This window comes from Hypoxylon fragiforme, assembly GCF_022984875.1.
Source record: "Hypoxylon fragiforme strain CBS 206.31 chromosome Unknown GGS25scaffold_4, whole genome shotgun sequence".
NCBI lineage: Eukaryota > Fungi > Ascomycota > Sordariomycetes > Xylariales > Hypoxylaceae > Hypoxylon > Hypoxylon fragiforme.
This window is the reverse complement of record NW_026054759.1, coordinates 2,977,922-3,004,915: the sequence shown is the minus strand read 5'-3', so window position 1 is coordinate 3,004,915 and position 26,994 is coordinate 2,977,922. Positions and strand designations below refer to the sequence as shown.

At 49.9% G+C, this 26,994-nt stretch overlaps 6 protein-coding genes across 6 annotated transcripts; 4 read left to right on the top strand and 2 right to left on the bottom strand.

Moving 5' to 3' along the window:
• Positions 1-236: 236 nt before the first annotated feature.
• On the top strand, positions 237-8,291 carry GGS25DRAFT_514062 (PXA domain-containing protein; the record flags this gene model as incomplete). Its single annotated transcript, XM_049262949.1, has 9 exons — positions 237-379; positions 446-1,153; positions 1,601-5,230; positions 5,877-5,935; positions 6,765-6,893; positions 7,044-7,201; positions 7,583-7,659; positions 7,728-7,824; positions 7,878-8,291. The coding sequence occupies 9 exons, from the start codon at positions 237-239 to the stop codon at positions 8,289-8,291; spliced, it is 5,415 nt and encodes a 1,804-aa protein (XP_049118115.1).
• Positions 8,292-9,166: 875 nt separating this feature from the next.
• GGS25DRAFT_520946 (glutathione S-transferase) lies at positions 9,167-10,104 on the top strand (the record flags this gene model as incomplete). The annotated part of the gene is made up of 4 exons (XM_049263973.1): positions 9,167-9,221; positions 9,399-9,579; positions 9,664-9,853; positions 9,922-10,104. 4 exons carry the CDS (start codon positions 9,167-9,169, stop codon positions 10,102-10,104), a joined length of 609 nt encoding a protein of 202 aa, XP_049118114.1.
• A 623-nt stretch (positions 10,105-10,727) lies between these two features.
• On the top strand, positions 10,728-13,280 carry GGS25DRAFT_531066 (uncharacterized protein; the record flags this gene model as incomplete). Its single annotated transcript, XM_049265460.1, has 3 exons — positions 10,728-11,616; positions 11,684-11,733; positions 11,872-13,280. The coding sequence occupies 3 exons, from the start codon at positions 10,728-10,730 to the stop codon at positions 12,763-12,765; spliced, it is 1,833 nt and encodes a 610-aa protein (XP_049118113.1). The 3' UTR covers positions 12,766-13,280.
• On the bottom strand, positions 12,409-15,336 carry GGS25DRAFT_531064 (Di-copper centre-containing protein; the record flags this gene model as incomplete). The annotated part of the gene is made up of 8 exons (XM_049265459.1): positions 12,409-13,210; positions 13,310-13,985; positions 14,091-14,242; positions 14,317-14,682; positions 14,751-14,798; positions 14,881-14,963; positions 15,049-15,125; positions 15,191-15,336. 8 exons carry the CDS (start codon positions 15,334-15,336, stop codon positions 13,061-13,063), a joined length of 1,698 nt encoding a protein of 565 aa, XP_049118112.1. The 3' UTR covers positions 12,409-13,060.
• A 1,688-nt stretch (positions 15,337-17,024) lies between these two features.
• GGS25DRAFT_487657 (dihydrodipicolinate synthetase) lies at positions 17,025-19,482 on the bottom strand. Its single transcript, XM_049260733.1, has 5 exons — positions 19,367-19,482; positions 19,258-19,300; positions 19,053-19,089; positions 18,948-18,992; positions 17,025-18,623 (listed from the first exon to the last, which is right to left on the bottom strand). Coding segments are annotated over exons 3-5 (1,143 nt in total). The 5' UTR covers positions 19,055-19,089; positions 19,258-19,300; positions 19,367-19,482; the 3' UTR covers positions 17,025-17,527.
• A 4,828-nt stretch (positions 19,483-24,310) lies between these two features.
• Positions 24,311-26,620, top strand: GGS25DRAFT_531063 (HET-domain-containing protein; the record flags this gene model as incomplete). The annotated part of the gene is made up of 1 exon (XM_049265458.1): positions 24,311-26,620. One exon carries the CDS (start codon positions 24,311-24,313, stop codon positions 26,618-26,620), a length of 2,310 nt encoding a protein of 769 aa, XP_049118110.1.
• Between the last annotated feature and the right edge of the window lie 374 nt (positions 26,621-26,994).

Sequence of the window (26,994 nt, the reverse complement as noted above, 5' to 3'; positions counted from 1 at the left end):
TTTATTACCCCACTAACTTTCTGCAAGGATCCAATTTATCTACTGCGTAACTAACTTTTAACTGTGCAATTTATCTAATTTACCCATTTTACGAAAATACGCGAATTTCAATATCACCTGCGTAACACTTCCAGCCTCAAATCTCATGATATATGAAATTAGGGCGTAAAAATCTGTCATCTGCAATTTTAAAAAAGCCTTAAGGAAATATTACAATTCATCATATTCACGCCATCATGCCGGGCCCTGCCAACAAAAAGCAGAAGCGACAAGACTACCGCCTAGCTCAGAAGGAAGATGGTATTACTAATCTGCCCAAGAAGAAGTTTTATCGTCAACGAGCACATGCGAATCCTTTCTCCGATCACAGGCTGACATAGTATGTCCGTCTAGTCTAGCTTCTACAGCTACTGATACGGTTGCTCAAATACTTACTTGTTGATAGTCCAACTAGTCCAGAACATATGGACTGGTCAACATTATTTCCTGCATTCATCCCAAATGGGCCATCAGAACCAGCTACTGAGATACATGAAGAAAGCGTGGAAACGACAGTGAAGTCACTGCCAAAGAAGCTCACACAAGACATCGAGGTCGTGGACATAGGCTGTGGCTTTGGAGGTTTGCTTGTGGCTTTGTCGCCCGTGATGCCAGATACACTACTTCTCGGTATGGAGATCCGATCGCAAGTGGCAGAGTTTGTGCAAGACCGAATCAAGGCCCTCCGCCTGCAGGAGTCCAAGCAGAAGCAGTACCAGAATATTGGCTGTCTGCGTGCGAACACGATGAAATTCCTGCCAAATTTCTTCCGTAAGAGCCAATTATCCAAGATTTTCATCTGCTTCCCGGATCCGCATTTCAAGCAACGGAAGCATAAGGCTAGGATCGTATCTACGACGTTAGGCTCTGAGTATGCGTATGTTCTGAAGCTAGGCGGGATTGCGTATACGATCACGGATGTGGAGGATTTGCATAAGTGGATGGTCTCACATTTTGACGCACACCCGTCGTTTGAGAGGATTGGGGAAGAAGAACAGGAGGCTGATCCATGTGTGAAGGTTATGAGAACTGAGACTGAGGAAGGGAAGAAGGTGGAGAGGAATAAGGGGCCGAAATTCGTTGCTTTGTTCCGACGGGTGGAAGACCCGTCCTGGTGAGCAAGAATCTATGAATTGTTTGGTACTAGTTACTACATAGTAGGTACTGTCTCCAAATCTGTCAAAGGCTTTGGAGTTTGGCTACATAAGGAGATCGCCAAGGGGAAAGGGTACATATGTAGTACATAATAGAAGCATTCGAACCTTTTCAGAGGTGGTCTGTGCTTAGCATACTGCGTACTAGTACCCCCGTTACGGAATACGGTTGTATTGAAACGGAAATTCATATTCAAAGCACCAATCGATAAGCATTTCAACGTCCAACTCGCCGTCATTCCTCAATTGCTGCAACACTACATAGTACCAACCTTACATAGTACTAACCGGTATTGTACCTACCTACGTGTAGCAAGAATAATACATCCGACTCGGACTTACATGCCACTTTCTACCACTTACCCAACACACAAACCATGACGAATGAATCGAACCCTTTTATAAAGGAGTATGGCCCTTAAGGGGAGAGATATCAGTCTCGCTGGCGTAGCCTGCTTCATTGCATGGGGTTATGCTACAAGCTGGTTTCCTGCTATTCGATGGATTGGATACGCCTTCGTCAGCGGCGCAATTGTAACCATTCTAGCTGGTTTACTACTACTTCTAACTTCTCGCGGCTCGGCCTATACTCAACAACATAGATCTTCAAGGCCCAATGCAGTCAGCTTCTCAAGTCCTGAATCCTGGTATAAAGAAGCTACCGCCCTTCGAATTCAACAAACCTATACCAAGACTCCGTTATATGCCGAATCTCACGATATATCCCGCGCTTTAGACGATTTACTCGAGCTGATCGTACGAGACTTTGTCAAGTCCTGGTATTCACATATAAGCAAAAACCCGGTGTTCGCGAACGAGGTGGACAAGACTATAAGACATGCGCTGGGCAAAATTCGTGACCGTCTATTCCAAACCGATCTGGTCGAAGTAGTAACGAGTAGAATCGTCCCAATATTAACAGCTCATTTTCGCGATTTCTATGACGCCGAGAGAGCGGTGCGCGGCCGCAAACTGAATCGTGATGTCACGGAATCCGAGGAGCTGGACTTGGCTATCGCCGCCAAATATAGGGAGGGAAAGCTACACCCTGCTGCCTCTCTAGCTTACTCGGATACGAAACTGGTACAGCTAGACCACCTGCGGCATGTTGTCGCCAAGCTCCTCCCAAGCGTACTTCCTAGCAGTTTGCTGGATAGCCGCTCTGTGTTTAGCATCATCCGCGAGATCGTTGCTTGCGCTGTCCTATTCCCTACCTTACAGCGGCTTTCTGAACCCGATACTTGGAACCAAATGATGGAAAACTATGGACGGAGTATGTTGCAAGACAGGTCAACAGTCCGTAAGCTTCGCGCAGCCTTGGATGCGCATGCTTCCCCGGCCCCCAAAAGCTCGAAGCCGGTGGCATTCCCGCGACTCGGTCCAGGGGATAGCGAACGACGGTTCGAAAAGTTTATCCGTACGATTCGTAAACTCAACAACCTGTCTGACGCGAGACGATTTCGAAGCGAAGTGGCAAGTCAGTTAAAGAAGGATTCCCAGCAATCAGGACTGGATGCAATTTATATTCGTCGCTTAGAGATGGGTAAGCGACTTCTTGACCAGAGAGTCCAGCAATTGGCCGCCGGTGGTGACGGACGACATGTCCCATTAGCCCCCAATCAGTCACCAAGTAATGAAACCTCAAGGCTTGAGAATGCATCATTGGTCGAGTTACTACGCGATACGTCGGGCCTTTCTTACTTTATGGAGTTCATGGATAGACAGGGCTTGATGCCCCTCGTGCAGTTCTGGTTAGTTGTAGATGGTCTACGAAATCCATTAGAAGACGACGGACTTGATGATGAGCATGTACCCTCAAATCTAAGCCCATGGTCCGAATCTGACCGCACCGATATCGCCCAAATCGATCAGGCATACCTGTCTAAGTCGGAGCTCAAGGTTCCAACGAATTCTCGAAGAGTTATTCGGGACTTTTTAAATTCAGGGGCGGCAGCTACACCAGCACAATATTACAAGGCACGCCGTGCCGTGCTCCGAACCCAAAGTGCTGTGCTTGAGGATATGCAATCCAGGTACCTTGATGCATTCAAGAAATCTGACTTATTCTATAAGGCTCTAGCTTCCGAAGAAGCATCAAAGAATAGCTCTTCGGCCTATCAGTCCCAGGCTGGACCAGCCACTAACCCACCGCCGCTTCGCGCATCTCAGTCGTATGGATTGAAACCCACTCCAATGGCAAAGCTCAACCCAAGGTTGAATACATCTAACGGCTATGTAAGACGGGGTTTGTCTACCACCGATCTCCATGCAGCTAGCACAAATTCCAACCATGGCTCAGAGCAATTGTTAGGCCAGCGGCGGTCGCTGGATGAGAACGCGTCTTCGCCACTGTTCGATGATGATGATCTAGAGCATGATCCAATGGCAGATTCTGTCATTAGTCTCGACCAAGAACCCTCGAGACCTGTGCCGGACACCCAGGTTGTCCAAGCGGTGGAAGAGGCGCTCAACAATATTATGGAAGACGAGCGACCGCAAACAGCAGAAGATCTTCGGGAATCGTTGTTTGGGAATGAGGACGGAGCTTCAAGCATATTCTCGGCCCAGGACAATCGTTCTGCCAGGGGTTCAATGGACCAACAACGTCCAACGCAGTCTGGGTCTGGGAAGGAGGTCGAAAAGCCTAGTCTGGCATCCCTCGGCCTCGTTAGTGCAGCATCGAGGATTGGCGTGTTCGTGGATGACGATCTCTTCGGCGATGAAGATAAGTTCTTATCGGATGAACAAGAAGATCGCAATCAGGATGAAGTTGGCGACACTGAAGACGAAGTGCATGAAGCGGCACCTGGCGACCTGGGTCTTGCAGAGGCTATCACAGTTTTGACAAATCATATTGAACGACTTGCCGCCCAAGAGGCTGTTATAGAGTCACTGACGAAGAAGGCCGAGTTGACTAACAACACTGCGGAATTGCGCATTTTACGAAAGTCGAGAGCAAGCCTGCAAAGGGAACTTAGGCGAAAGGAGCTACAGAGGCAGCAGTATGTAATTCAGGAGAGCGACAATAGTCTCTACGGGCGCGCATCAATCAAGATCAAGGCTATCCAAGTTGGGCGAGAGGAAGATGGCAAAGAATTTGCGCTGTACGTTATAGAGGTACAGAGGGATGCAGGTGAGAAGATGCCGGCAGCCACTTGGATCGTGACGCGACGATATAGCGAGTTCCACGACCTTCATCAGAAACTGCGGAATAGATACCCGTCGGTACGAAATCTTGACTTTCCCCGACGGAGGATGGTCATGAAACTTCAAAGCGACTTTCTTCGCAAACGACGTGATGCCTTGGAACGCTACCTCAGCGAGCTACTTCTCGTCCCAGACGTGTGTCGTAGCAGGGATCTACGAGCTTTCTTATCGCAAAGCGTAATTACTCCAGGGGAGGACCTGTTGAGTCGTGAAGACAAGAAGGACATGATTACCCGACTGTACGATTCGGTGGCCGACGGCATGGAGGATATCCTGGGGAACATCCCTGTACTAGACCAGCTTTCGGTGGCAGGGCAGAATCTAATCGCGGCGGCAACAAGTCAGATGAGCACGATACCACTCGGTGTCAACGAGGATGCTATAACGAATGCCGAAGCTGAGGCTGAATTGAATGCGTTTGAAAACAAGGAGCTTGAGCCTTTTATCAAGCCGATTTGCGATATCTTCCTGGAGGTGTTCGGGCTCAACCGGGGCAATAACTGGCTCCGTGGTCGAGCTGTAGTTGTAGTGCTACACCAGATGCTGGGAGGCACTATCGAACGAAAAGTACGAGATAATTTCAAAGTACTATTCCAAGAAGAAGCAATTGTCAAGTATATTGACCTTTTGAGAAACACGCTGTGGCCGGATGGACAGTTTAATAGAAACAAGCAACCTAGGTCAACATCGGAAAAGGCAAAAACTCGCAGAGAGGCAAGCTTGATGTTAGCTACCCTTGTTCCGGACTTGGCTGGGAACGTGGTTGGACGACTAAATGCACAAGCGGCGAGTCGCAGGATTTTTGCCACACTCAATAACTCGAGGTTGAAGTAAGTAATGTGGAAATTTCCGAAATCTCCTAGGTTTGGTACATCTGGATTCTGATCGCTGACTTATATACTATTATAGCTCTCACTTGGCTTTTACAATTATGGATGAACTTGTTGACATTTTATTCGACGAGCTTTAATCTGTCTGTCTATGGGTTAGGGACGTTCATCATTCTTGTTGTACTTTCTTCGTGATAGCATAGCACTGGCGTTTGGACTGGCGAGATATTGAGATGTTTATGTTTTCGGGTCGCGAATGAAGGATGAATGTTACATGCCTGGGCCGGGGTATCTATTAACTTGAAGTACTTCGTACAAGCTGAAGGTTTATCTTATTAGCTAATGATGTTATTGATGTATATGGCAATTACATACATATGTAATGTTCAAGTACATATGTATGTTGCTTCTTGAAATGCCGAGAGATTGCGAGGATATATACTTGAAGCAAGAATCATTATCACATCTGCATACATCATACATACATATCTAACCTTGTGTACATACATATCTACATACATATCTACATACTTTATGTATGAATGTCTCACATTAATGTAAGCTACTAGGTATGTATGTAGTACATATTCAATATTGAGCCCCACTTAGTCAGGTACTAAGGCAGCTGCATGCACATATGTAGTAGGTACTACCGTTGCCCGGTCTGTGCGGGGATCTTGAAAAAGCAAAATCCCTACATACGGAGTACCTTGTCTTACGCAAAGTACTAGGTAGTAGGTACTCTACCGCCTCCACAATTTTTACATAGTAGATAGTGTACGGTGCACGGTGCTTCTTCACACCTCCATTCTTCTTGCACTCTTTCAAGTTTCTTCTCCCACTCATCATTATCCATCACTGTCACGTTCTTATCACCTTTTTTTTTTATAATACTTCGAAGTTGCAGGTATCAAGCAGTATTTGGGCATCTACACACCTAATAATACTGCATGCAACCTAGCAACGAAATATATGTACTCAGACCTTACCGTCACTCCCTTTATAACCACAACCCAACCTTTTAGTTGGTTTATTCTAACCCTTCTTCTCATTTCGACCATTTCGACCATTTCGACATCCTCGCCGCCTGCCCTTTTGGCCACTTGAGCTTTTCTTCCCCTCCCCCCGTTGGGAATTTCCTCTTTTACTCTCCCAGTTCCCTGCTCATAGGCGCAATTCTTTTAACTGGGTAACAATCCATCTTACCATTTCCAACTGAGTTTGTCGTAGTTTTTGCGACAGCTAGAAGATTGACGTCTTCTTTACTTGGCGCGCACGTCGATCCAGACTTTCGTCTAGTCACGTCTCGTCTCGTCTCCTTCCCTCTTTGACCGGATCTCAGTTTTAGCAGATACCGATCGCAACTATGGCGTCTACCGAGGTTTCCGCGACACGGCTCTATCTAGGCAACCTGCCCAAGGGTGGTAAGTAATCATAACTGATTGCGTAGTGCAAGCTTATTTCGCGTGTGACGAAGCTTGGCCCTGCTTGCCATCACTCTTTCGCAGTTACTAATTTTGGTTACCTTGCCTAGCTACCAAGGCCGATGTTGAAGCTCACTTTGCGACCCATGGCACTGGCGAAATTACCGAGGTCAAGCTGATGAATGGATTCGGCTTCATCGAATATAAGGACCCTATGGACGCGCGCGATGTTGTTCCAGGTAAGCATCCAACGCACAATGTTCATCAATTATGCATATTACACAGCTAACCTCTCGTCGTGCTATAGCTTTCCGTACGTCTTGGACCGTTCCTGGCTACCGTCTCTCCTGATTACTACGTTGTTTCCCTGGCTAATCTTTCACGATAAGATGGATCTGACTTCATGGGCGAACGCTTGACTGTGCAATTCGCCCGAGGTTCTCGCCACCGCGAAGGCTTCGGAGGACACGAGCGCAGCGCTCCGCGCCCTCGTCGCACTCCCCATCGCATGCAAATTACTGGACTTCCCAATGATACCAGCTGGCAGGTCTGTTAAACTCCCGTTTTTCCCGTTCTTCCGCCCTCGGATTCTGGCTTCATATCCTCATTCCCCTTCCTCGGTAAAGCGAGCCGTATTGCGCCATGTGCTTTTTTTCTCGCCTCGAAAGCGAGCATGCTGGTTCTTGTTTGTGATGTCTATGATCATCGATTTAGCTCTTCCGAACTCTGGCGAACAGGTCTTATAGGAGCTGGCCAAGGTGCCTCGAGGATTTTGAGGATTTCCATGGTGGACTTTTATCGGCCGGCTTGGATTGGTTTGACCGCACTCCTCTGCTGGTGGTGCTTCTGGAGTTGGGAGATATGGCCTTGTCCCACACATGTTTTGCACCTCTCCTCGGACTCCCACTTACATGGAATCTGGATCTAGGACCTCAAAGACTTCGCTCGACAGTCCAGTTTGGATGTCGTCTATTCAGAGACAGGCCGCGACGGCAATGGCCGTGGGTATGTTGAACTCCCTAATGAACCCTTTTAATTCGTTTATAATTGGCTAACATGTAGCCTGCCACCAGCTTTGTCGAATTTGAAAATGCAGCTGATCTGAAGAGTGCCGTCGAGAAGCTTGACGGCCGCGAATTCAAAGGGCAACGAGTCAACTGCATCGCCGACGTAGGTCCCCACTGTTTGTTGCTTGATGCATAGGTACTAATGTAGGACCCAAGACTCAACCAGACTTCCCGGCCCGCGACCGTGGTCGTTCTCGTTCACCTGTAGGTCGTCGACCATATGGTCCACCCGGCGAGGGTTATGACCGACGCGGCCCGCCTCGTGGCTATAGCCCTCGTGGTTATCGCGAAGATTACCGCGACAGAAGCGTTCCGCGTCGTGACTACTACGATGACCGTCGCTACAGATCCCCGCCGCGCCGTGGGCCCATTGACGATTACCCACCTCCTCGTGGACGTTATGAGGACCCCTATCGACGCGACTATGGTCCTCCTCCGGACCCATATGTCAATGGTCGTACATACGACCGACCTCCACGAGATTTCCCTCCACGGGATGGAGCATATGGAGCTCGTGAGGGTGGTGGTTACCCTCGGGAAGACTACCGTCGAGGCGGCGGTTACTGGTAAATTTCTTGCCTCATCTCCTTTTTGGCAAAACCCCCCCTTACGTTATCTAGATACTGGGCCGCTTTCCATACGGCCGGTCGATCGCACCGCACTGGTGGTAATTTGCAGGAACTAGGAGGATACGAAAACTTGTAACGAAAAGGGATTCGGTTTACGTTTGGGTTTGATTTCATACGCAGTACCAAAAAAAATTGCACTAGGGTCGGCTTCGATGTATTGATGAAGGGCGGCAAGGATAGGAAGCGAGTGAGTTCCTTGGCAAGCTTGGGTGAGCCGTGCTCTAGTTGGCTTTCGGTTATAATTGTATGTATGATCAGGCAAATTTGTTGGTAGTTGCGTTTACGAATGAGATGCTTTCGCTGTGCTCAGTCGCTTACCTAGGTGCGAATGATCTTGGACTTGTAACCTAATGTCAACTTGGAAGGTAGGGGAATTATGAAAATTCCGACTTACATCTAGTGGTTCGGTTTACCAACCAGAAGTCTCGATTAGGTTCGTATCCCGCATCATCCAAAGAGTTCCCGCGAAATGCTTACAAATGCTATCTCAAGGCGAAACAGACTGTTCAAGGAAGGCTTACCAAGAGAGTTGAGATTACCCGTCATGTTTACCTAGGTACACGTATACCCACCTAGCTATTAAGTGCCTAGGTAGATAGGGCAGACAAATAACAGTTCGGCATGACTCCAACGACGACATACACCTTGGCTTGGGGTTTACAACATATAAGAGTCTTGCCTACCCGTCTTTCAGTTAGAAGAGTTCCTACGTTCTGTATCAAGCAAATTAGGCAGCCAATGAGTTTATCTGATAGAACCCCTTTCTCAACATCCCGCACCGCGTCACGTAGTCTAACGTCTGAGAATGCCAGCGAGATGGCCGAACCATCCGGCCTCATTGCCAAGAACGGTATTGAGCCCCTAAGCTTCGGTACGCTACGCTTATCTTCAGTCCCGTAGACTTTTGGGTTGTTGTTAACGTCCAATGCGTGTGTAGGCACACCCAATGGATAAAAAGCAAGCATTTTAATGGAGGAGCTAAAAGCGGCGTATACGGTGCAGAGCATCAATATCTTGAAGAACACGCAAAAGGAGCCGTGATTCACAGCGATATGCCCGAACGGTCGTATGCCGGTCATCGTTGACCACGACCGAGGTGGCTTCGCCGCCTTCGAGGGCCTGGCGATCTTAAGCTACTTGACACGTCATTACGACCCGGAGCACAAGTTCAGCTTCCCGGTTGACAGCGACGACTACAGTGTAGCCGAGCGGTGGATGGCCTGGCAGCAGTAAGTAGAGCCGATTTTACCCCGTGGCCTATTAAAAAAAATACCACTACGGAGCGTCCATCTACTAACTTTCTACCGAAGCAGAGGTGTCGGCCCGATGCAAGGACAAGCGAACCACTTCCTCCGGGTTGCCAAGGAGAAGGTCCCGTCGGCAGTGCAACGGTACGTAGGTGAGACAGAGCGGCTGTACGGGGTGCTGGACAAGCGGCTCGCGGGCCGGGACTACGCGCCGGGGCCCGGCGCGGGCAAGTACAGTATCGCGGACATCAGCATGGTAGGCTGGGCCAACACTAGTATGTACGGGGGAATCGACCTCGCCGGCGCGTTCCCCAACGTGCACAGGTGGCTCGAACGCTGCCTGCCGTGCAGAAGGGGTTCACGGTCCCGATCACACTTTCGCTGTCTAATGGCGCGTTAAGAGAGGCGAGGGAGAAGGACCAGGAGGTGAGGAAGAAGTTGGACGAGTTGGATGAGTTTATTAGGGAGAGTAAGGAGAAGTATGGATATAAGTATAGCTCTCCTTAAGGAGGTAAAATTCTACACCGCTTACATGTACATACCTACATTCCTACATACCTATGTAGGTATATGAACATCAATACTTATTCACCTGAATACCTAGGTATGTAGGTATGTATGGAGATTTCTATGGATATATCCTATTAACTACCCCAGGCCCATAAAAGATCCTTAACCTAGGTGCCTAAGCTTACCTTAGGTAGGGGGTATAAGCGCAATGATTCCCACAGGTGGATAATCATCCACCTTCGGCTAGAGCTCCCCCGGATCGTCACCCGTTCCCCATCCCCAATTCCCCGCATCGAGCTATCCCCATATGCATACCAATAAGAATGACAGCTTTCATGGGGGGGCCCGGCTTTGGAGAGTCCTGGCAGATTGACGATGCTACCTCGTACCTGCTTCCCAAGAACACACCCTTCCCCAAAATGGGTTGAAGGATTGCATTACCAACCTTCGAATTGTGTACCAATGCGGCGTCTGATGTTGATAATAAAATGCCCATCGTTCTTCTCGAGTCGAGTTGGGATGAGCTGGCTTTTCTTAAGTTCTCTCAAGGTTAGTAGCAGCATCAACGACTCGAAGCTATCCCTTTCACCCCCAGGCATAGCTTCTATCTTCCTACAGCCATGACTCTCCGCTCAGTTGCCCTCGCGGCACTAGTAGCCGCTGCCGAGACGATCGCGCAAGACACCACCGTCGACATCCCAAGCGACCTGGCTGCGCGCTCGCTCGTCCCAGATGTGCTCGGGTACTCGATCGAGCCCGTATGGGTCAGCGACTACATCAGCACGCCCGTGGCCGCGAACCTCATGAGCGTGATCGCCAAGATAACCGGCAAGCCGCCGCCGATCCGCGTGGGCGGCAACACGGCGGACCAGACGTACTTCCACTCGTCGCTGCCGACGGGCAACGACTCCGTCTCCATCCCCGCGCCCCTGACGGCCAAGCAGTTCAACATCACGGCGGGCTGGTACAAGACCTGGGCCGACTACTTCCCCGAGGACACCGACATCATCTACACGCTGAACCTGGCGGTCAACGACTCGGCGTTCGCGATCGCGGTGGCCGAGGCCGAGGCGGCGCACGCGGCGCTCGGCGACAAGCTCGCCATGTTCGAGCTCGGCAACGAGATCGACCACTTCATCAACAAGGCCTGGCGCGACCCCTACCCCGCCTGGGGCATCGACGTCTACACCGAGCAGTTCCGGAACCTGACGGGCCAGATCGTCGCGTCCGAGTGGTACGCGGCGCTGGACGATGACGCGGACAGGCCGAAGTTCCAGGCGGGCGTGTTCGCGGACCCGCCGTGGGTCCCCGACCAGCAGGACGAGGTCGACGATTTCGACATCGCGAACCTGACTGCCAATGGCGAGGGGGGCCTTGTGGCGAGACCCGAGGATAAGGAGATCATCGGTAGCTATGCGACGCATCTGTACCCCCAGTCGACGTGCGACACGGAGCGCTGGCTGCGCATGCGCTTGGATCTGTTGAGTAACCATACGGTGCTTTGGCTTGGTGAGTTTGACAATATGTCTTGGGGGTATGTGTGTGGATGAGTGAATGCTAACTGTGGGATAGTAAGTGATCAGCGTGTTCTTCTTTTTAGGCTTTGCGTTGCGAATACCTCTATTGGTGGGGGGGTTTTAAAATAAAGGGGGGGAGGTGATGGGGCTTAGCTCAAGTCTCAACACTCCACATCCGAAGATTGCAAAAGAAGAAGTACAGAAATGACACGTTATGCTACAAAGACTAACACGCTACACCCAACAGAACGTATCGCAGTACATCCCCCAAGTCGCCGCCGCCGACGCCGCCGGCGCCCCCCTCGTCATGGGCGAGACCAACTCCGTCTCCTGCAGCGGCAAGAGCGGCATCAGCGACACCCTCGGCGCCGCCCTCTGGACCGCCGACTACGTGCTCATGGGCGCCTCCCTCGGCATCCAGAAGACCTACTTCCACCTGGGCGCCCAGAGCGAGTACTCCGCCTTCACCCCGCTCCCCTACCAGAGCAAGAACGAGACCCTGCAGCCGGGGATCCGCGCAAACTGGTACGGGCACTACTTCGTCGCCAAGGTAGCCGCCGCGCAAGACGACGACGACGAAGAGCTGAGCATCGCGGCGCTCCCCGGCGCAAACTCCAGCTCGCTGAGCGGCTACGCCGTGTACGCGGAGCAGAACGCGCCGCCCAAGAAGCTCGTCTTCCTCGACATGGGCGTCTGGAACGGCACCGAGGGCCTCGCGAACAACTCCACGCTGGCCGCGACCGACGGCGCCTCCTTCAGCGCCGGCGAAAGACCCGTCCGCGCGCTCGCGGTCAACACGCCGTGGTGCGAGGGGCAGAGCGTCAATGTCACGAGGCTCACGGGGCCCGGCACCAATGCGAAGAGCGGGGTTGCGGTTGGTGGGGTTACGTTTGATCCGCTGACGGGTGATGAGATTGTGGGCAGTGAGGGAGCTGGGGAGACGCTTGCGGTTGGGAAGGATGGGCTTCTGGAAGTTAGTGTGAAGAGCGCGGAGGGCGTGCTGCTTGAGGTTCAGGGGTCGTGTGCTAGTGGTGGAGAGGGGGGTGAGGTTGAGACGTCGGGGGCGTCGGGGATGGCTAAGGGAGGGTTGTTGGGGATGGCTCTTGCGACAGCTTGTGGAGCTCTTGCGCTTCTGTTGTAAGAAGGGCACCTAGAGAGGCGTAGTATACTTAGGCATGTAGGTAGGTATCTAACTACTTAGTGTCTATCTACCTCCTTACCTAGGTATCTACCTACCCACCAGTAACTCATTCAGCCTCCAAACAAAGCACCATAAGTCCAGACATGCTCGCAAAACTTCAAGCAGCACCGCGTACAATCTCATGTTTATTTGTAGAGAATTAGTGATTTGAGAAAATAAATAAGGAAAGAAAAAGGAGGGAATAGAAAAGAAAAGTTTCTCCTTCTTTAGATTATAAGAAGAGCCGCATGCCGCGTCAAGTCGAAGGAGATATCTCAGCACACACCCTCCCGGCCCCATGACTGGGGAACTCAGAAATTCTGCTTTGAGGGGTGATAATGGGCACGGCGACAAGATGTATCCGCAGACCCGCAGTTGCTTTTTCATTCGTGACGGATTCGTTGCCCTATATGTCGGAGTGGGAGAGGAATGTGTTAGCGGTTCGGTTCTTCATTAAAAAATACCGAAAAGGGGTTAAAGTATGGAGGAGGGAGGTTCAACCTACCCCCTTTACCACCACGCGCACACGCTCCCATACCATCTTCTCCACCGAATCGCCATCTACAATACCATCCACTGTTCGCCTAAACCCCCTAATAACCCTCTGCAATGGAACCCGCGCATGCGCTGTACCTGTCCTCGGCATCCCCAGCAGCGCCACGCGCCCGGCGAACTCACCCCCCACGTACACGTCCAGCGTACAGGGGAGAGCAAGTTCGGACCGGTCGGCCGCGATCTTTACAAACCACTCTACCCCCTCCTCCACTCCTCCTCCTTCTCCCCTTACTTTCTTGTCTTTCCCGCTTCGCCCCGCCAGGAGGTCAGGATATTCATACTTGCTACTTGCATTTCCACGGCCCCCATACAGCTTATTCACCTGCGCAATCACCGCCCTCCTCCTCTCCTCCTCTACCCCGCGTCCGCGCCGTCCCGCCCACTCCGCTAGCTCCGGGTAGGTGTACCCGAAATCGTCGATATCGGCCGCGGTGAAGCTGGTGTGGAACGCCTGTCCGCCGGCGCGGAAGAAAGGCTTGAGGGGGCTGTGGGCGGTGATGTTGTCGCCGCGCGCGGTGGCGTAGAGGCCGTTTGTCATGTACGGAGTGGATTGGTAGGCACTGGCGTTGGGGTGGATCGCCGTCCACAGCGCGGCGAGACGGTCGATGTTGGCGTGGTGGAGCATGCTGGGAATGTATATTACGTTAGGGAGAAAAGGGGCATGGTGAAAAGAGGAATAAATGAGAATGACTATGATGGGTGGGTAGGTAGGTAACAGGTAGATGACTTACAAGAGCGAATCGAAGGCCGTTATGTCCAGAGAGGCGAAAGAGCCACCGACGGCATTGTGCACGACATCGTGCGGCGCCTCGAGGCTGACTCCCGCCGGGTTCATCATCGACGACATCTGGTCAAAGCTCTCGGCAGAAGTGAAGGTATGGTACTGAATTAGAATTAGCCAAAAGATAAAACAATGCTTCATCCCTATGTGTAGGTAACTACGTAATGCTTACTCACAACCAGGTCTCTCAGCTCGTCCGCTACCTTTGTCAGATTCGCATTGACTGCCCCGAGACTGAAGTCTTCCTTTCCATTCGATGCGCGCGTCGTCTCGGCGGGCCAATCTCCTGATCCGGGGAACTGGCTCTGGTTTAGGGGGTATGTCTGCCAGCGGTAGCTGTACAGGGGATTTCGGAGAGTCAGGGGGCCATGTGGGCCGTTGACCGTGATGTTCTGCTGTGCGCACGACGGCGGGAGCCGGGCACTCGCGGCCCAGTCCCAGTACGGGATGCGGAAGACTTGAGCAGCGTGTTTGTAGGCGGAAGCATTCTGGTGACCGTGGTACTTGGACGCAATATTCTGGATCTCTTGGCCGAGTACTTGCTTTCCATAGAATAAGGAATCAATTATGAACACGACATGGATATACACATATGTTTTAGAGCTCTTACCTCGTATAGAATGATATAAAGGCGATGCCATGCGACAAATTGCGTCTCCTTTTATTGTTAGTAACGTGTGAGCTACTTAATGCCAGAAGCCACAAAAGAAAAGGAGGTATCAGGGGGGAAAGGTGCCTACGCCATGAGGGCAGAACCCACTGCCTGAACCGCCACGAACTGGGCCAACTCCATTATACGGTTCATAAGGCATTCCATGGATCCCTACATAGGTACCTAGGTTAGTCTGAGTACTGGACATGGATATAGAAAGGCTAATAAAACCAAAGCAGCTTCTTAGGGCTCTTACCCGATATGACAAAGTGGGATCGCTCATTCTCTTCATTTTTGTTCTGCAGCGCCGCGAGACCTTGAATATACAGATCCCTATCATGGATGAGAAGGTTAGAGGTCAAATTCTAGCTGAAAATTGTTCTAAATGCTCATAGTACCATCGAGGACCGCTTTCGTTTTGCAAGGCGTTGACTTCCCACCGTATGGGAGGTTGGCCCGTCTGGTTGATACCCGTGGCCATTCCTATCACGGGAACGGGCTTCCCTGCTTGATCATCAAACTGAGGACGGGATGCTAGGGCCATGATGGGTGCATAGGCGGCCCAAATGGTTAGTCTTCTGACTATAGACATCAATGCCACTAACGATGATGATGCCGAACAGTAAACTAGAAGTAATGATAGGTACAGGTACCTATAGTAACCTTCACGGTACAGTTGAGGGAGTTTCTGATGACCATGTCGCGCATCATACTTATTGATCATTTACAGGAGGCCCTATCGTGATTCGATGATAGTTACGGGAGCTAAAGAGGATCATGAGATCACGACCACTGGTGAAATATACGGGGTAACACACTAACTCAAAAAGAGCATCTTTGCAGTCATTGTGATTCACTTGCTGTTCTCTGAACTGCCTTGAGAAGAGACAACGTGTTTACCTGGTAGGCTTACGGAGGCCTGCCGTCACGTCAAAGGTAAACATATGACGTGTTGAGTGAGGCAGCACCACATAAGCGCCTTGTGAAGAGATACTAGTTCTGTTTTTGATATCGCGAGATTCTGGTTCGAGTCGCTACTCGGAGTTTCGAAGTGAGTAATGTCCGAGTGGTAGATAGGTGTCTAGGTAGGTAGGTAGTAGGTTACTACCTAGACAGGTATGTAGGTAGCTAGAGGTAGTCGCTCGATACTCGGCCATCAAGTGGCTCAGGACATCACATCTTGTGGCCATTGACAAGGAGTCTAGATCGTATGTTTTAGAGTCCTCCGCGACTCACAAGTGTAAGCTGTGTGTATGTGTTACCAGCCACGTACCTATATTTTCCAGGCTCGGCAAGCTGCAGGAACGTGAACAGCCACAACAACCCAAGGTCATCCCCCCACATGGCAGTCGACAGCTCCCAACCTATCGGAGACTGATCTCACTCAGCGCCAATTCCCGGGGATGTCCTTGGGATATCCCGGGATACAATGCAGCCTCACGGCTTTCAGCACATTACCGTGTGGCGCGCGGCAGTGGGGGGAGGGACCCTTCCTGCAGTACCACGACGCTCCCACGCTGCATGGATCTTATTCGAGTCATAGCCGGACCGTTTGAAGCGGAGGATCAAGGCTACTTGCTGACCGCTTTGGGAGTAACATGAAAAGTACTTGGTACAGTCCGGTATGAACTACTGCCGAACGGCTCTTTGTATCTGAACCGATAGTAAGCTGATCCAGGCAAAATTGGTGCCAGCACGTCTTTGAATAGTAAGAACACACATCCGGCCGAGCACAGATTAACGCAAGATCTTTTAAGCACAAGTAGACCCATACACCAAAATTGATGAATAGTATGGTTGTACTAGGCATTGGTCATATGACTATCATTTGAGTAAATCAGTCTTGTTCTGCTCGCCCTCGTCTCCGATTGTTAAGATTCCCAAGGCATTGCTGTTTCTAGTGCTTCTGAGACACTCCCGGGTGGTAGACATCATTAAGTACCCTATCGGCTTAGTTAGATAGCTTCGAACAGATGCTTCGGCGTCTGAACAGTGACATAGTAAGTGGGTATTCTAGGGTTCTTGGAGGCATTAGCTAGGTAGATATGTACGCCCTTCAAGCCACCAAGGCCATTCGGCCCAGGCAGGCTATGGAACCTTGGAGCTTTATCTTTTTACAATCTTAGACCGTTAATGGTGGCTGAGACATGAGCGTCAAAGAAATAAGACATCTCGGCTGATAAGCCGAGAAGGTTTACACCCCTTTTCACCTTTTCAAGTCTTTCGTCATTTGCCCTAATTGCAAATAGCTGCAAATATTAGATAGGTGTGTGTGCGTGTGTGTAAATGAGTAGATTGTGTTTAAATTTCTGGGCAATATATACGGCACCTAAGTAGCCGAAATGTCATGCCCTTTTGAGCTAGATAGGTTTGCATCAAGTGTTACTTAGGTATAATCAAAAGCCCCCGATGGTTCGTTAGAAAATAAGGCCTGGCGCGAAAGGTGAAAGGGGACAGAGGGCGATGTATGATCATACAGTGCCCCCTATCACTACCAACGGGCGTCAGGTATGACGAACAACGGAATCCCTTACCATCCACCCCCCTAAACGCCTTATCGTGTTCATAAATTCTGTACTGCATAAAATCCACATAGCCTCAAGGAGGGGCCTTTCTCGACACCCAAGAGCGGTTGCTGCAAGTCTTCTCAAAGGTGTGAAAAGGTTTAACGATCGGAGTATGGTGCTTATAGCTGCGTCTTTCGCATGCCTTGGTCTTTGAATGTTAGGAGCCTCTCACAAGGACTTTTCTAGCAACACCAGTGCTCTGAACCCCTCTTTCCACGCTTTCATTTCTTCGGCAGATGGCTTGGGAAGAGGACTTCGTGCGTAGCCGCCGTAGCCCATCCACGCCTGAAGGCCAGCCTTAACACCTACCACGCCACCCTGAATGGCTGTCCAGTCACCTTGTGACACTATTTCCTGCATTTCTTGGGCCTCAAGGTAATTACCAGAGTTATACAGCTCAATAGTCTTGATGCAGGATCTTGGTGCGATGTTTCCAAGCCCTGCTAATATGCCGTGTCCTCCTGCGATCAATGACTGGAGAGAGAAATCGGCTGAGCCTGCCAAAACCAAGAACTCCGGCCTTTCCGGGTTATAGTTTTCAGACTGCTTCCGCATGGCGGCTGCTACACGGTTTAGCTTCCCGGTGTTGCCGCACGTGAACTTGACGCCGACAATATTTGGATGTTGTGCTAATTTGATAACTGTATCCGACGTTAAATCCATGCCATTTACAGCGCCAGGAAAGTTGTATATGATAAGGGGTATCGGGGACGCGTCAGCAACCGTCGTGAAAAAATCCTCAATTGTTTGGGACGAGGGTGCAAATAAGGACGCGTAGTATGAGGGAGGCAATACGAGGGCATAGTCGCCCCCTGCTTTCCACGCCTCAACACAGTACTGGATAGTCTCACGAGTACTTTGAGCTCCACAGCCAACGATAACCGGTACACGGATGAACCCGGCTTCGTTTAATGCAGTGCGAGTGGTGAATGTGACCAGATTGCGCTCATCATGTGTAAGGTGAACAGCTTCACCGTTTGAGCCTTGAGTTGCGATGCCCGTCACTCCAGCCTTGGCAAGCCGAACTGCATGGTGAACAATAGCGCCAACATCAACATCTTCAGTTTCCTGATCAAAGAAACACATAGTTGGTACGTAGACTCCGGGGACCAATGGCCGCGTCATATGGAAAACTCCGTCCATAAGTTCGCCATGAAAGGAGCTATCAGGTGAGGAATGTGGTTCGGCTGAGTCCCGAGAGTTCAGTCTCAATTCAGAAGAAGCGGAAGATCGAAAGGGGCTTCCATTGAAGCTCGCTGTGAAGCTTTCGGTAGGAGATGATATGTCAAGATGTGGTGCCATAGTGAGCTTGGAGAGCGCAGGTAATATTGATAGATTAGATAGAACATAGAGAGTGTAAGAGACAGAGAGACAAAGAGATGATGAGCGGTTAATACTAGCGATATGAAGTGACGCAGGATGGTGTAGAATATATACTCCTACATTAGGAGCCATTTCAAGGAAAATAGATGAGTCGTTCGATTAAGGAAAAGACGTGGGAAGAATGGTAGACCGGTGGACGGATAACATGCCATTTCCGTGACTAAAATGAAGGGAAGCACAATTTCCAGAAAGTCGGTACACTTACCCTCTTGTTTCTCTCACTATGACCCGACCCTGTGCTAGTGGCGTCCAAAGGAACCCTCAGGATCAGTCATCTCGGGATATGATAGCTGAAGGAGAGCCACGCACCATGTAGGGAAAGATCTGCACCACCTACATATATCGAACTGCGGATACAAGGGTTACCTAAATGTTTTCGTATTGGCAGCGAAGGCTAACACGGATGACGGATGGAGGGTCGCTAGATGGAGTTCTATGCACCAGAACATGATAACGTCCACTCAAGGACCCCGAGGCTATATCTTTAGAACGGCGGCTTGCAGGGACGAGTATACCTCCATGAATAAGTAGTCGTACTGTAGAGTACTCTGGAAGTACCTATAATGCATCGGGTTAGCTACAGATGTGGGGGGTTGAGCCCAGCATTGTATTGTAGGTACCTACCCAAGGGAGGCACACTACCTACAGACCCCCAAGATACGTCGTGAAATGTATACACACGGACGGAAAATGAGAGACAGTCGGTGGTGGACTGACGATGACATTGGTGATACAGCATCTATAAAATCCAGCCAATTCTGGGCCTTGGAATTAGCCAATAGACAAGAAACTCTCACTTTATGGGGAAGACTAATACGTAATTAGTACTTACTTACAGAGAATTGTGTAGTATTTCAGCAGGTGAACAGGAGGCTTGGACGCAAGTCAGGGGAATTGCACGGAAAGGGCTATGGCCTGGTCAACGAGGGCCACTTAAGCTATATTTCAGGTACTTACCTAATAATATACCACATCAGTATAGTCACATTCACCGGTGTCGATGAACACACCAACATCATAAGCACAGGTATCGTCATAGCTAGATGGCTAGGGGCTTCTACATAGTAGACAGAGTAGGGCGGCTGCAGCACCCGGTTGGATGCTAATAAAATTCATGTTAAGCGGCACTTAGGGGTTAAAAGTGGAGTGGGAGGAGCCGACGTACACGATGGTCATGCCGTCATGATTCGGGAAGATAGCCAAGGCTAGCGATGACCATGTGATGAAGGATCCGGGAGGTCGTTTATGACGAAAGACCCAGTTAGTCGTTATAAGATCTTGTCAGGCGGCTGAATACATTGTGGCAATGCGGGAATGATGGGCGTGAATACTCGCCGCTCGGGCGGTATGGAGATGTCGGCTGTACCCATCAGGATTGGCGGAAAGGCAGCTGCAGTGTTACTCACATTGCTTGGGCTGTCAAAAAGATGCAAATGACCTCTATAGTTTCGTCGGACGTCAGGTCGTCGTTAATTAGACCATACTAGCGGTGTATAGATGCCGATTATCGCATAGTTGGTCGTCCTGCCTCGCAACAGACGGTTTCAAATTAACGGCCCAAGAGGGTGAACATATTAAGTAGATACAGTCATCTATGAATCAGCTTGGAAGCAAATACGGTAAAGGCAGAATTCGAAGGGTGTAGGACAAGATCGGGACGTAGTACAATAGTAGTAATCAAGTGTTTAGACAGTGAAGAAGTCGTATTAAATTTGGGAAACAGTTCGTTATCCGGCCTCATAAAGAGCCCCCAAAGGAAGGCTATGACAAGTTGTTGCATTTCTACGGTGCCAGGTCGTGCTTGTCTTTCTCCCAGGCACCGCAACGTTGGGACGGGGCTTCAGGTTCGACAAACCAACCATGACAGTCGGCGGATGGAGGATGAGTTAGGAGATCGACTAGGTGGGCGTCCAGAGCCCAGCGTGTGCGGGTTACTTATGGGTTATCCAACGTATCCAGCTGGGCAGCTAGGATTTAGCAAAGGGAAAGGAAGGTAGCATGCATGCCTGCTTCTCGTACATAGATATGAGTACGGTAGCATTGATATTACCATTTGGGCCACTTGGGTAGTAGGTATGGTTTCAATTGTCTCAAACTTTATCGTCATCCCTTTCCTTCTTCACCCTTTTCTTTCTCGTGCATATCAGAGTTAGTGTTAATCTTGTCGGACCCTGAAAATTCAAGGAGAGAGTTTGTATAGGTCAAACATCGAATGTGGGTACTATGGAGGAGGTATGTGCCGTATGTGCCATTGAAAGAAGAAAGAACATTGATGAACATTGAACATTGAATCTAATCTATGATTCTATGTACTGCATGATGTATGTATGTACTGTTGTACCTGTGGGGGATTGCCAATGTTGGGGGGTTACACTACCCTCATAACCTTGAACCTTCCAGATGTTCCTCGAAAGTGAACCGGGGCATACCATGTATTAATATGTATGTTCCTACATACCTAGGTACCTACATACGTGGGTCAGTACTACTATCAATGATGATGTAGTGTAGGCGGGCAGGCAGGCAAGCTTAGTAATATACATCAGTGGCATGTATTGTATTGTACCTAGGTAATACATATATGTAACTGTAAGATCTATTCTATCCGGACTTGAATATCTGAATCTCTTCATACATACTGTGTACATGCTGTATTGACCAGCCCGACTACCTAGGTAGGAAGCACCGTACAGTCTTATAGTAGTCACATTGATAGTAGCAGTATGAGAAAAGATTTTCCCTGCTATACTAACATGTATAGTTTCATTTCATGTGAAGCAATGCACACGGTCAGGGCTGTGGGGATTTCACAACATCCGGAAGTGCGTCTTATAGAGGCAAGTTGAAGAAGACACATTCCCCTTTCAGCCTGGTCTCAGCGCAACTGGCGGATGAAACACATCGCTGCCAATTACATAGAAAGTATCTCGCCTAGCAGAGGTGCCTAACCTACTTACTCATGTACTAGGTAGTTCCGGAATCCTGTCAGCTTATTATGCTGTATCAGTGGCATATTCTGCCCTTTATAGTGCATTAGCAATCTTCGATAACTTCCCATCTGCCCTCGATTGGTTCGAAGAGTCTACACAACACGCGTCTTCCAGCCATCCTACCTACCTAGATGTAAGCATCCCAATCTACGAGTTAGAGGGCCCAACTTATATGAGAGAAGCACGTTCTGCTGCTTCTGGAATAGTGATCGCGTGATGATCCTCAAATACTGGTTACATTAGGTTCCATCGAAGAGCTCAGGGATGTGACGGCAGACCTCGAATATAATAGAAAGCTGGACTTTTAGATCTAGAACCGCGGAAACCCCCGAAACCGGGGACGGCATGTTATGCGCCTCTCATAGCACGCATGCTTAGGTGCAGGTGTAAGTATCGTATGGTACCTATACTTCTGTCTATGTACAGTAGTTTCCGACAGACTGGTACCAGCGCTGATGGTAGAGTAGAGTGGTGTGAGGTGACCTTTCTATTCTGCGAATCTGGAAGCGAGTTGCCAAACAATACGTTAGATACCAGGTACCAGGTAATAGGTAGGTAGGTACTATCTCATAAAACTCCAAACGATCTAAAACTTCGTGGTATCATGCCTACTAATCACATTTAGCCGTACCTAAGTTAGGTACGAAACATATAGATCCGCATATCCACCAGACGTATTCAATTACTCCAGGTACATATAGTATGTACCTAGGATACCAAAGTAGGCACTGGATCAATTTATCACAAGCATAAAGCGCGTAACTATGCTTCTCGGAGCTGAAAGCGTAACGCATAATGATATGCTTACTCGTTATGCCATGCCGCTACGGAGTTATGTATCCCTTCCATGAGCCAATATTGAGTGTCAAAGGTCAGGCCGTCCACCAATCCCTTTGCAGCTTTCTCAATTGTATATCACGCACATCATGAACATGCTCCAATAGCAACAACAGTATTAGCACCAATTACAGTCCTAGGCCCTTGTTCGAAAGGAATTGTTGGTGCTAACTCGCCATATCTACTAGGTACAGTATGTAGCGAGATATCCAAGGGCCCAACACCTGCCTACGGAATGGTTTGGCTATAATCTGCGAGCGGTGCCCAACGTATAGTCCAAGTTACACAACTTCCAGGCTCCTGTTTTGGGATACGATTTCCCCAGTCACACGGGATTTCTGAGTCCACTCAGAAGGGGGCGTGGGATAAACCAGGTTTCTCTAGCGAGCCGAGAGCGAATTCCCTGTTGCGCCACGTGGGTAAGGAGTATATCTGGCATGACGTATAGAAGGATGGATGGTAGAACCCTGATCTACATGTGCATTCTTGTCTTGCCCTATAGGTAGGCTTCTATCTGCAAGTCGATTCCTTGGAAGCCGTCAATCACCGGCTTTCCCCCACATCTCGGAGCAAGTGGTGGTTTCCACCGATTTATGAAACATACATAACTCGGCGCTGTTGGACCCTGAAAGCTGCAGAATTCGGAGTGTGTGGGCTGTAGCGGATCATATTGTCCCCGGTACGCCTTACGAGAGCCGAGAAAACGCAAACGTGCCGACTTTGTGGTATAATTGAACCCTTTGTGATCCCCGATAGAGGATTTTGCTAGATTGACACATGTCCATGACCCCCAAGCATGGTAAGTACTGCTACAACCGAGATCCGGACCGAGGCTTGTCTTTAGGTATAAGATTTATCTCTCGTGATAACTACATCATGTCCGTGTATTCGGCGAGTCGGAGCCCCTGAGGTATTACTCGAAGATATTCCCGTCCTGTCCTTGCTATCATACCTAAGCACCAACTTACTCATAAACTTATTAACGGGACCAGGTTCGATTCCTATCAGCGCTACCTACCTATCTAGGTAGTATTCATGTTGATTTGATTTCCTCGTACTTATGTCATGATAGTTATGGAGAACAACGCTGTTTGCCATGATATCGTCAAAACTTAACAAACATCAGGTTTTGGGCGATGCAGACATTGCCCTCCCTGCGGAAGAGTCTTGACGATGTTGTTATAACTTGGGTTGTCTCCTTACAAGATTCAAGCGTTGAATGGCAGTCTTCACCTTGGTACCTTCCTATAATCTGATAGTCAGGTAGAAATAATATCCATTCCACTCTGCTTGAATGAATTAAAATGTAATAGATTCGACTTATTCTACTCATTCTTATCTTGTATAATGTGTCTATCTTTCTTCTTCAAAGACCTGTGCTCTTGCCATCGAAGAACGGGGCTCGAGTTTTGACGGCGGGCTTTACCTACCTACACCTACCTACCACAACACTAGGCTTCTGATCATGGATTCGAATCCCAACTCCTTCAACATGAGACAAGCGACCTGTTTTTCAGCCGCGTAATGCAGTGGAGAAGGGTTTAGACCCGTTCTGGCTGTATTCAATTACTGCTGCCTGATCGATTTTACAAACAACGGGTTTCTACACGTGACCATAACCCCTGAAAATTGAGATCCTTAGCCAGGGGGGAGACCACTCTTAACTACTGGTGAACCCAGACTTAACTTTTAGATTATCTTAGGTAGGTACCTAGGTATTCGTCATAGAATCTGAAGAAAAATGAGCACCTCAATATACCAACCCCTCGATTCCGAGGCGGGCGAGATCAGGCTCCTCGAGCTCTCCGCCGCGCCCGAGCTATCTTCGCCCATCGAATGCACGCTGCACCCCGTGCATCTCAGCTCATCACCCTACTACGAGGCGCTCTCGTACACGTGGGGCGGCCCAGGCGCCGGGCAGACCATCACGCTCAACGGCGTGACGTTTCCCGTCTTCGAGAACCTGGAGGCCGTTCTCCGCCACCTGAGATACGGAAAGCAGCCCCGCACGCTGTGGATCGACGCCATATGCATTAATCAGGACGACCTGGCGGAGCGCGGCGCGCAGGTGAAGCTGATGCGCGCGGTCTACGAGTCGGCGGCGAGCGTCGCGGTGTGGCTGGGTGAGCTGAGCCTAGGGGCCGAGCTCGGCCTGAACCGGCTCGCTACGACGAACAATATTGCGCGGAATAACAGGAACCGCGATAGACATTGGGCGATTGAGAAAGAACTGTTCGGTAACGACGGCGGGGCGGCAGCGGAGACTGGCTCCTGGTTCTCTCCGACGGCCGACCGGCAGAGGACCGAGCTGGAGAAAGACGAGATCCGCGAGTTGATGTGTCGGCCGTGGTGGAGCCGGGTTTGGATCATCCAGGAGGCGGTTCTGGCTCGGAAACTCAAGATTCTCTGCGGCGACTGGGAGGTGGAGTGGGAGAGGCTGATCGCCGAGACGAAGGAGGAGAATATTGCCGTTAAGCAGGTTGCGCTGACCCGGATTATGCACCCGGAACTCTTGTCCTTCGCGGACAGCACTTTTGACGACATTAATTTCATGAGGCAGAAGTGGTCGGAGAGCAGTACGGGAAATGCTGGGAACAACCTCTACGACCTGCTGTATAGGCTTCGCCGTCTGGCCTGTACTGATCCCCGAGATAGGATTTTTGGGTTCTTAGGACTCTTGCCTCCGGAGACGGGGTCCATTTTGGACCCGGACTACTCACGTCCTGTTACGGAGATCTATACCCGCTTTTGCAGGGCTGTCATACTTAAAATGGGAACATTGGATATTATCAACTGTGTTCGCTATTGGCGCGGAGTGGCTAAGCCCGTCGTTAATTCGCGCGTTTATAGCGTGTATGAGCGAGCACGATACCATGACACATCCGTGATGGTGCAGGACGAGGAAGACGAGAAGCCAAGCAAGGGATCAGTAAGACTACCAGAAGGATGGGAGCGCTGCTTGGATGAAGGTGTTGTCACGTATTTCGACCATCGAACACAGACTCGGCATCATGAAAGTCCCATGGCCGGGAAAGTCCACCCGCCGGCAAACCGAATAGTTCGGCAGACGTGCCCTAAGGGATGCGACAAGACCTGGGACAATCTGGGGAGAGCATCTATAAAGTTTGGGTTACTAGACGAAAAAGAGCCACCGAGGTTTGACGACTCCCAATTCCCGGATCTTCCCTCATGGGTACCGAACTGGGCTGCACGAACAAGCCAAGATCCAAACCCTCTACTCGAATGGGGCAAGAAAGCGGGCGAAGCTGGTGCTTTTCGCGCAGCCAGGCAGTCTTACGCGGAGGTGTCGGCAGATCTCGACGACAAGATTCTCTCACTCGCCGGCATGGAATTCGACACGATCACGGAAATTTCTCCACCGTGGCATCCCAAATCCGAGACACCACCATTATCTCGATGGGGAATCACAGAACTTGAAGAGTGGTCCTCTATTGCACTGCGGGACCGGTCTCCTTGCCCATACGGAGGTAAGAAAGGCCGGCTCGAGGCCTTTTGGAGAACACACATTGGCGACTATCCCGGAGAAGGCGCAGCTCCTTCGGCCGACCGCATATATGTCGACTTGTGGTTCGACGAGGAAGGATGGGTATCGTCTATCGGAGAGATCGAACCGCTGGATAGCTTCTCGCTTGGCGGAACGGAAGGCACAACATATGCGGCAAGAGTCTTGTACGAGCAATGGAGAAAGATAAACGGCAAGGGGAGGTTTTTCAATAAGCTTCGTGAGGTGTGGGATGTGTGGGCGGTCTCTAGGCACTACGTGCCGTATCTCCAACGTTTGTACGATACATGTGCTCACCGCGCACTCTTTGTGACATCCAAAGGGTATATTGGATTGGCTCCCTGGAATGCTCAAGTTGGGGATAAAATATGTTTGCTGAGCGGTGGGAAGACTCCTTTCTTACTGAGAGAGACTGCGGAAAGTGGTCAGTACTATTTCGTAGGGGAATGTTATGTTTATGGGATAATGGGAGGTGAAGGTTGGGTGGAAGACAAGGGGATGGACCTAGAGACTTTTCAGATTTCTTAAAAGTCAAAGTTCAAACGAGGAATATATTCAAGAGATGAAAAAAGCGTTCTTGCCTAGTATCTTATGGCCAAGGTTACCGTAGGTGTTCCTCAAGGCTTGTGGCATGAGATGGGGTACTGCCTAGGTAGAATGGCCCAACGAACGCATATCCATGATATTTCCTAGAAGCTACTGGCACGTACCCAAAGGAAGTTCATTGTGTATAACCCTGAGCCAGCAATCTAGTCGTATGCCTTTCAGCTTATCTGCAACCAAGCACAACCATATGACGTTTACCGTAAACCACCAGTGATTCATCTCCCCTTTGCCTCTCTACCAGCGATCGCCAAACTGCGATATAAAACTACGCCGTTGACCAAAAGAGCCGCAATCTG

Excerpts from the sequence above, each read along its gene's own strand:
- GGS25DRAFT_487657 (XM_049260733.1), bottom strand. Across the intron at positions 18,624-18,947 it reads ATAGTGAGAGAAACAAGAGG|CTTCACAGCGAGCTTCAATG; the intron begins GTAAGTGTACCG and ends TCCTACCGAAAG.